The sequence below is a fragment of the Urocampus carinirostris genome, chromosome 8 (genome assembly GCF_059441175.1).
Source record: "Urocampus carinirostris isolate Australia breed hairy pipefish chromosome 8, RoL_Ucar_1.0, whole genome shotgun sequence".
Taxonomy (NCBI): domain Eukaryota; kingdom Metazoa; phylum Chordata; class Actinopteri; order Syngnathiformes; family Syngnathidae; genus Urocampus; species Urocampus carinirostris.
Window position 1 is genome coordinate 30,227,940 of NC_142356.1, and position 9,457 is coordinate 30,237,396.

At 40.4% G+C, this 9,457-nt stretch overlaps 1 protein-coding gene across 1 annotated transcript; it reads right to left on the minus strand.

Moving 5' to 3' along the window:
* Positions 1 to 2,119: 2,119 nt before the first annotated feature.
* On the minus strand, positions 2,120 to 8,286 carry mrpl21 (mitochondrial ribosomal protein L21). Its single transcript, XM_088342298.1, has 2 exons — positions 7,798 to 8,286; positions 2,120 to 2,759 (listed from the first exon to the last, which is right to left on the minus strand). Exons 1-2 carry the CDS (start codon positions 8,071 to 8,073, stop codon positions 2,463 to 2,465), a joined length of 573 nt encoding a protein of 190 aa, XP_088198424.1. The 5' UTR covers positions 8,074 to 8,286; the 3' UTR covers positions 2,120 to 2,462.
* Positions 8,287 to 9,457: the final 1,171 nt, after the last annotated feature.

Sequence of the window (9,457 nt, forward strand, 5' to 3'; positions counted from 1 at the left end):
ACATGCGTGTCTGTACAATGTCACCAGTCACTGAAATACATCATGCAACAAATCATTGAAAAGCTTAAACTCTTGGGATTTGGTACATAATGACTATTTCAAAATGTACATATCAGAGAAACAACACTATTAGTCTGAAACAATAATACCCAAAACCATAGAGCCGAGGTAACTGACCATTACGTCTTCTGGTCGTCTTCAACTTCTTTGAATGTCCATGAAAATTGCTTAGTTACATCTAGGACACTCCATAGAATCCAACAGTGTACAATATTTATTCTAAAATACACGATAATGTGGACAGATATAGAAATCCGCCATAAACATTTCTGCTTCATAGACGTTGCTTCTTGTAATCTGTGCGTTTCACCACATTATTCCTGTTTACAAATAAAACACTCGTAAAATTATTCCCAATATGGTAGTTATCCCTCCCTTTTTGATTGACCCTTTTTTACCATGATGGGGCTCTCTTCATGCTAGTTCTATTCATGGACAAAGTGCGTAGTTACATTTAACTTGTCTTCCTCAACACATATATTCCACCAGTGTCACTCTTCCTTCTCGGGTCCCCTTAGAAAAGAATGCATACATTGGCCGCATCATTGGATTAACGGCGAGGTTGAAAGCTTGGGGAAAAAAAGTCATGTCTTATAATCTGCATCGTGATATAGCAGTACCTCCAGCTGCGTTTAAATTATCCTATGTTGAAATTACGTTTCTGGGGGAAATGTTCCCACATTAGTCACATCTATGAGCATTCAGAATCTATTGTTTTCAAATACATGGGTCCAAAGGTTTTAGGATGCCACAGTAAACTACATTTTTTAACTAGTGCGCTGATCAGTTCATATACGAGTAGTGAGTATCGCACTAGTTTGACAAGAGGACAAGTTGTACGAATCAATCTGGCTTAGTTTGGTTTAGACCAAAAACATTTTACTTTCATGTATTACTGTACCAGTAATGTAATTAGTGCATGCCTCACTAGTCATGTGCACGATTGTTAATCATAGTATATTGCACTATGTTGTAATTTTCAAACAATTTAGAGCACTAGTTGTACTACTGATGCAAAACAACACAAGCCAATACACAAGGCTGTCACCAGACATCATTCCGAAGCACAATTATTAGCCGCATTTATTTTCACAGCACTAATCATATATCAGGTTTCTTTACTTCAAGCAGTAGAGCAAATGCCCAACTGTGGATATATTTTCTTGGCCCAAAGGATCCCATGTGCCATTCACGTTAATTTAATTCCAGCTATCCCTGACTTCTCACCATTTCTTCTGTCACAGGTTGGCTCATTATTTTGATTATCTTATTCTGTATCTTTGGCTTGGCCTTGTATAGCGTGCATTGAGTGGGATTAGTTTTGTAATCCTGCCCGGTTTCAGATTTGTGCGCATGGAGTACTTGTAAAGAGACAATAACAGACCCATAGAGTCACTGTCCTTTGGCAAACTGAAAACACGAGCACCATCTCATAACAGCAGTTTATTCACAGCTAGAAAATTTCCACGATATCAACCACTGCTGACGAGTACCGTATTTTCCGCACTATAAGGCGCACCTAAAAGCCTTTATTTTTTTCAAAAGCTGACCATGCGCCTTATAATACAGTGCGCCTTATTTGTGGATCAATTTTAAAGTTGCAAAGTTTTCCAAATAACTTGCAGCCGCCGACTAGATTTTCCCCCGAACGCCAAGTAGTACGCGGTGGATGCTGGGATTTATTTACCGGCGTTTCATTGGCTAACCAATGTGTCAATCATCATTTGAATCGATCACTATTGGCTAAAGTTATTCTGAGGTCAAGTCCTTATAGTGCGGAAAATACGGTAATATCTATTGGAGCCGGTTGTTCTTAATTTAAGAGTGGAAATATCTTCTCATTTCTCTAATTTTTTCCAAGAATCTTTTCATTGTTTCACAGGCTCTTTTTTTAAGTTACATGCTTATTTAAGCCCTTGCCGGTTTCCAATAGTTGAATCCTTTACTGAAGGTCCTGAGCATAAACTCACTCTCAGATTCATATTGTTCCAAAATTCACGGTTGACGTAGGAAAGCAAGGACACATAACTGTATAGGCAATAATCAAAATAAACCACACTTGTCTCTATATATTTTAATGTATTAGTGATGAAGAATATTTCAATAATGGTAATTTAAAAAAAAAAAGAAAAGGGCGGCAGGCTTCCATTGAGGGGGCATAAACCCTTTGTGAGACAGGCCAGGATCGCTATGGTCCCCCCGTAGTGATGAGGTTGACAATAGATACATGCCACTAGCAGCAAAAAATATATATAAATGTTGCCAAGTGTCATGTATCACTAGTCGTACTAATGACACCAAGTTGTGACAAGTCTGTATTTTGGGGAAGATTGGACCATGCAACCAGTGCCCCCAATTATCACACAGTTTGCAGTAATGGGGGGTTAGTTCAAAGGGTGTAGTCACGTGAGTGTCGGAGCTAGCCTTATACTATTGATCCTCAGCACGGTTTGCGGTGTGACTATGATTCTCTTGCGCTGGAAGCGGTGGCGCCGCCAGAAGACCATGTGCACTCTGGGCCATGACTGTGTCTTCTCTAGTACAGTGGCCTCAACGCACACGAGATCTTTGGCCAACAGTGGCCGGCCCACCAGGGTGAAGTCACGTGCCCCCACCAGCAAAACCTTCTCCAGCCGTAGACGCTCGCCACACTCTGCATCCAAGTGGTTCTCCAACAGGATCAGGTCCTCGTCTGTCACCTGAGACAAATAGCAGCATTTAGGAGGCAAGTGCAGAAATCATCACGAGACTGACACAAAACACAATTGGTCCATTGACATCAACTTGGCTACGCTGTTAAATTGCTTGTTTCTAATACAACGGCAAAATACTGGACTGTCTCAGAAAATTAGAATATTGTGATAAAGTTCTTTATTTTCTGTAATGCAATTAAAAAAACAAAAATGTCATACATTCTGGATTCATTACACATCAACTGAACTATTTCAAGCCTTTTATTATTTTAATATTGCTGAATTTGGCCTACAGCTTAAGAAAACTCAAAAATCCTATCTCAAAATATTAAAATATCATGAAAAAGTATACAAGTAGGCTATTCAACTAATCACCTGAATCATCTAATTAACTCGAAACACCTTGCGAGGTTTCCTGAGCCTTAAAAACACTCAGCTTGGTTCAGTAAACTAAATCACAAGTATGGGGAACACTGCTGATCTGACTGCTGTCCAGAGGACCATCATTGATACCCTCCATCAGGAGGGTAAGACACAAAAAGAAATTTCTCAAAGAGCAGGCTGTTCACAGAGTGCAGTTTCAAAGCATATCCACAAAAAGTCTGTTGGAAGGGAAAAATGTGGCCGGAAACGCTGCACAACCAAGAGAGATGACCGCAGCCTTAACAAAATTGTGAAGAAGAGCCGCTTCCAGAATTTGGGGGCGCTTCAAAGACAGTGGGCTGAAGCTGGAGTCCAGGTATCAAAAGCCACAGTTCACAGACGTGTCCGGGAAATGGGCTACAATAGCCGTATTCCCATGTCAAGCCACTTCTGAACTCAAGACAACGGAAGAAGCGTCTGACTTGGGCTATGGAGAAGAAGCACTGGACAGTTGCAGAGTGGTCCAAAGTCCTCTTTTCAGACGAAAGCAAGTTTTGCATTTCATTTGGAAGTCAAGGCGCCAGAGTCTGGAGAAAGGCTGGAGAGGAGCAAAATCCAAGTTGCTTGAAATCCAGTGTGAAGTTCCCACAGTCAGCAATGGTTTGGGGAGCCATGTCAGCTGCTGGTGTTGGTCCACTGTGTTTTATCAAGTCCAAAGTAAATGCAACTGTGTACCAAGAGATTTTAGAGCACTACATGCTTCCATCTGCTGAAAAGCTCTATGGAGATGAGGATTTCATTTTCCAGCATGATCTGGCACCTGCCCACAGTGCCAAAACCACCAGTAACTGGTGCACTGACCATGGCATCACTGTCCTTGATTGGCCTGCTAATTCCCCTGACCTGAACCCCATCGAGAATTTGTGGGGTATAGTTAAGAAGAAGATGAAAGACACCAGACCTGCAAATGAGCTGAAGGCCGCTATCGAAGCATCCTGGGCATCAATAACACCTCAGCAATGCCACAGGCTGATTGCCTCCATGCCACGCCGGATTGATGCAGTAATCCGTGCAAAAGGATTCCCAACCAAGTACTGAGTGCATCAATGGACATTTTCAAATGTTTGATTTAGTTTTGCTGTTATAAAATTATTTTTTTACTTGATCTGAGGAAGTATTCTAATATTTTGAGATAGGATTTTTGAGTTTTCTTAAGCTGTAGGCCAAATTCAGTAATATTAAAATAAAGGCTTGAAATAGTTCAGTTGATGTGTAATGAATCCAGAATGTATGACATTTTTGTTTTTTTAATTGCATTACAGAAAAAAAAGAACTTTATCACAATATTCTAATTTTCTGAGACAGTCCAGTACTTTGGGACACGCTCTATCAACAGGTCACAAAATGGTAATATAATACATGTCTTGCCTGCCGATTCTTCAAATAAGCTCAAACATTTATTAACTCCACAAAATGATGTCAAGCATTTATGTTTGTACCCCTTTCACCTGAATATAGTTGTGATAAAAACACTATGGTTCCTTGGTTGTTGCTAGAAGACTACTGTAAGTTTTGTACTCAAATTTACTCTACCCGTCATGATTATTACAAACGCTCCCCTTTTTACGAACATTCGTAGATAGATATTTTTCAGAATGTCGAAAAATATCCGGACATTGCTGTAAATTTGATTTTTTTCACTCTGTTCACTTTTTTCCGAGTACAGAACACTATTGTAGTGCTTCTTTCTGGCGTGTGGCGCTGCGAGAGCTCACACAGCATCCACCTCGAAGAAGAAATCCGCTTCCTCTACCTACTTTGTGTGTAAACATTCTTTTCTGTATGTCCAGCGCTAAGAACGTTGACATTTTTATTATTTAATATTTTGTACATCCATTCCATATGATAGATGTAAAGAGCCGAGACGTTTCTTTTAAGATGAAAACTTGATTCGGTGAAAAAAATGGTTGGATTTATTTATTTTTTTTCCGGCCACTTTCTACCACGGAGAAGGAAGTCACTACCTCTTGAAGCTCATCTTCTGAAAGTAAGTTAAACTTAACTTGATTTATCTTTATAGAGCATATTATTTTATGAAATGTTAATTTTTAAGTACAAAACAATACAGGTTACTTACACAAACCTTAAACATACTTATATAAACCTTAAACATGCATTCCATACAAAATATAGCACTGAAGCAATTTACGAACAAATTCAACTCACGATCGTCCGGAACCCATCTCGTTCGTTAGTAGGGCAGCGTCTGTACTCATCTCATTAGCTGCACTGCTTATCCTCAGTAGGATCGCGGGGGTGCTGGAGCCCATCCCAGCCATCTCCGGGCAGTGGGCAGGGGACACCCTGAACTGGTTGCCAGCCAATCGCAGGGCACACGGGGACAGACAACTCACTCGCTCATTCGCACCTAGGGACAATTTGGACCGGCCAATTCACCTGAAATGCATGTTTTTGGAATGTGGGAGGAAACCGGAGTGCCCGGAGGAAACCCACGCAAGCACGGGGAGAACATACAAACTCCGCACAGGAAGTCTGGAGCTGGATTTGAACCCACGCAGGAGGTTCCCAAGACATGAACTGTGCCGCACATGCGCTAACCACTGCGCCGCCATGCTGCCCTATATTTACAAATCTTTACCATTTTCTTACCTGTGAACATATGTTTTCACAGTATTTTAATTTTTTTTTTAATCATTTCAAATTGTGTACGCAGTATTACAATTTTTTTTAGTAGTTTTTTTTTTTTCTTTTTTTTTTTTTTTAATAATTACTCCCTTTTTGCTGTACCGATCTTAGTCAATGGTAGCAGTTGATTGCTATTATTGTCAGAGTAATTGTATATCTTTTTTTATATTACTATTTTTGAAGGAACATTTTCATTTTTATCCATTTAGTAACTAAATGAGTACAAAAACAATTTGCATATAGATACAAAAACATACAAAACGCAAAGTCCTTTACCATGACTCAAAAGCATAGGATGTAACGTCATTGCCACAAATGTATTTTTCAAGAAAAATATGAAAGCCACAAGTGATGCATTGTGATTTACTTTAAATTTGGGAATTATCAAGTTTTCTAGAATCAGTATTGTCACACATACGCCGCTGCCAGTCAATGCCAAGATCCGGTGTTATGCCGAGAAATGCACCCCTCGCTACTATAACCTACTATAACCTCGTTTTATCTCACTTTTATATCACTTTTCGGGAATGTAATGGCGAACATATAACCAAAACCACTTCGTCTTGCATTTGTTGGGAATGTAATACAACTTAAACCATTCAGTCTTTGTATTTGTTGTGAATGTAATTGAACAGTAATGTACCCCGTATATAAATCATTTTTGAGGACTGTTATGCTCTCTACCGTAAAGCTTATTATGCTGAAATAAGCTTTATAGCAGAGTGCATAACAGTTTACAGGGATGTGATTTGACCAAAGTGAAATTATCTGAAAATTAGCCGGGGGTCTGGGGGCCGCGGGCACCCAGCTAGGTCCAGGGCAGTGCCCTGGTGGGGGGACAAGTGGGGCGAAGCCCCCCGGAGCTCATGGGTTTTCCGTGTTTTTAAGTACTTTCAATGCACTCAGATGACAAAGAAATAGACAAAACAACAGCATAAATTTTCAATGTATATTAAACTATCCCATATAAAATTACAGTTTAAGTCAACTCAATATCAGTCACATTAAAAAACATTGGACTGCCTTTGCTTTTAAAAAACTATCACTGAGAATATCATCATATCTAACTAATGTGATTACTAAGTTAACACATAAATCATGTTGAAGAGTTCAAATTTCATGAACAAATAATCGCTCGTATTTAAACTGTTTAAATACGAGGGATTTGAAAAAGGCAAAATGAACACGTTACCTGCTCAAAAGGGATTTGTATACGGTGTGCATTACCGTTCGATTATATTCACAACAAATACAAAGATGGAATGGTTTAAATTGTATTACATTCCCAACAAATGCAAGACGAAGAGGTTTTGGTTATACGTTCGCCATTGCATTCCCGAAATGTGATATAAAAGTGAGTTAAAACGAGGTAAAAGTGGTTGTAGTAGCGAGGGGATGCAAATCTCGGAAGGGATGCATTTCTCGGCACAACACCGGTTCATTTTTGAAGGGATGACGCTTTACACCGGGATAAAAAAGTGACCAAATTATGAAGGTACTGTATCTGGGTCAGCTCAAGGGGCTTCTGCTGCTAGTAACCATGGAGACCAGTAGGATCTGTTTCATGTGGGGGAGCAAGTGGTACCCCTTACGACCCAGGTACCTAAGGGCTCTGTGAACAGTGATTCTAGACCAGGGTTAGGGTTGATCTTGGCAGCGGTGGGGACATAGACATAATTATAAGTGATCACGTGTAATAATCAGGACCAAGCGGGTTGCTCGATATTAATGGGGACGTTGCGCGTTATTTATGAAGTGAGAGAATAATATTGACAGGGACAAAACAATGTTTGCTAAATATTATTGGAGACACGTCCCCTCCATCAATGCCACAACTGCACAATTGATTCAAGTCTTTGACTAAAAACGTGCCGCGTTGTGTATGTAAGATAAATTATCGCTAAGAAGGGAGTTGCGATTATTTAACAGTGGAGCAATTGGCTGAGATTAACAGATATGCATTTTATCCACATACCTTCCATTGGTGGCCTGCAAGGTGCACGACGGCGAAAAGACGACCAAAGTCGTTTGCCTCGATCTTGCTGTTAACAACGCTTGTGACGGCGGCGTGCTGCCGACGCTGTTCCTCCTCCGGCACAATCTTTGGTTCCGGCCACGGGGGTCTGGACAGCGAGGTCAGAGGCACCAAGTGATCGCTAACAGAGCTCCGTGAGCGGGAGGTAACTGGCCAAAGGACAGATATTCTCGGGGTCATCAACCACCATGCCCTCCTCAGTGTTGTCAGCGCCATCTTTACCGGAAAGAATGCGCTGGTCAGAGTTGTTCTTTAAAAAAGGTTTACTATTATTGGCGACATTCATTCACCATCTTAATTATGTATCAAACACGTACACAGAAAAAAATGGTTTCTGATTCATCAATAAATAAGACGTCTGTATGCCTGTTTGTTTTTTAAGTTAATTTGCGTGTCGTAATCATGCCGTAAAGAGGTGCCATCTGTCGCATCAAATGATGGAAAACGATATACAGTACTTGAGTACTGTATACACTATTAAAACAACCGCCAAATAAAATGCTAAGGAACCGAAAGCCCATGAAAAACTATATCAATTCATCTAAAAAAAAAAATATATGGAAAGCCTTATGGAGAATACAGATGTTTACATTGAAATTTGGATCTGTGTCCATAAATTCGTCGGAAGTAGTATTGGGAATTCCGGCTGCTTTTAGAGGACCGGCTTTTTTAGCTCGGCTAACTAAAAAAGGTCGGCTCTTTCAACTCCCAAACGGCTCTTCGGTTTGTTTGTTTTTGCTTTAATAGTTAATGTATTTTTTAATAAATAATGCGATATTATGAACATTATGAATTTACAATTTAAAATGTATTTACTACTACATAAAACAGGAAGGCTGGTTCCTGGATTTGGACCCATGAATTTAAAACTATGCCGCGGAAGCGCTAACAACTCAGTTGACGTGCTTCGAGTGCAAATGTAAATATTTTCTTGCTTTGACTTTTTTATTTTTTAACTTTTCTTTGTGTCCCTGTATTGTACTCTTTCTCCTCTGGACATTAAGATAACCAATCACTTCAATAGAAAAAAACATTAAATTAAAAACATCTGGGAGTCGGCTCCCGTTGTTCGCTTCAAAGAGCCAGTTTATAAACCGTTCGCGAACGACAAATAACCACCTATCCATCCATTATCTGCACCGCATATCCTCAGTAGGGTTGCAGGGGTGCTGGAGCCCATCCCAGCCATCTTCGGGCAGTTGGCAGGGGACACACTGAATTGGTTGCCAGCCAGTCATGAGGTCAGACAGGGACAGACAATCCGCTCGCTCATTCGCACCTAGGGACAATTTGGACTGGTCAATTAACCTGACATGCATGTTTTTGGAATGTGGGAGGAAACCGGAGCGCCCGGAGGAAACCCACGCAAGCACGGGGAGAGCATGCAAATTCCACACAGGAGGTTCAATCTCATGACCTCAGAACTGTGCCACACACTAACCACTGCGCTGCCATGCTGCCCGACAAATAACCAGTTGGGAGAAAAGCGAAGGCGTCGTTGGTACTACCGTCAACAAGATATCTTCCCAGTTTGCTTGAATTTATTATAAATTATCCGTAAGGTGCAAATGTAACAGTTTAATATACATTTCAAACCAAA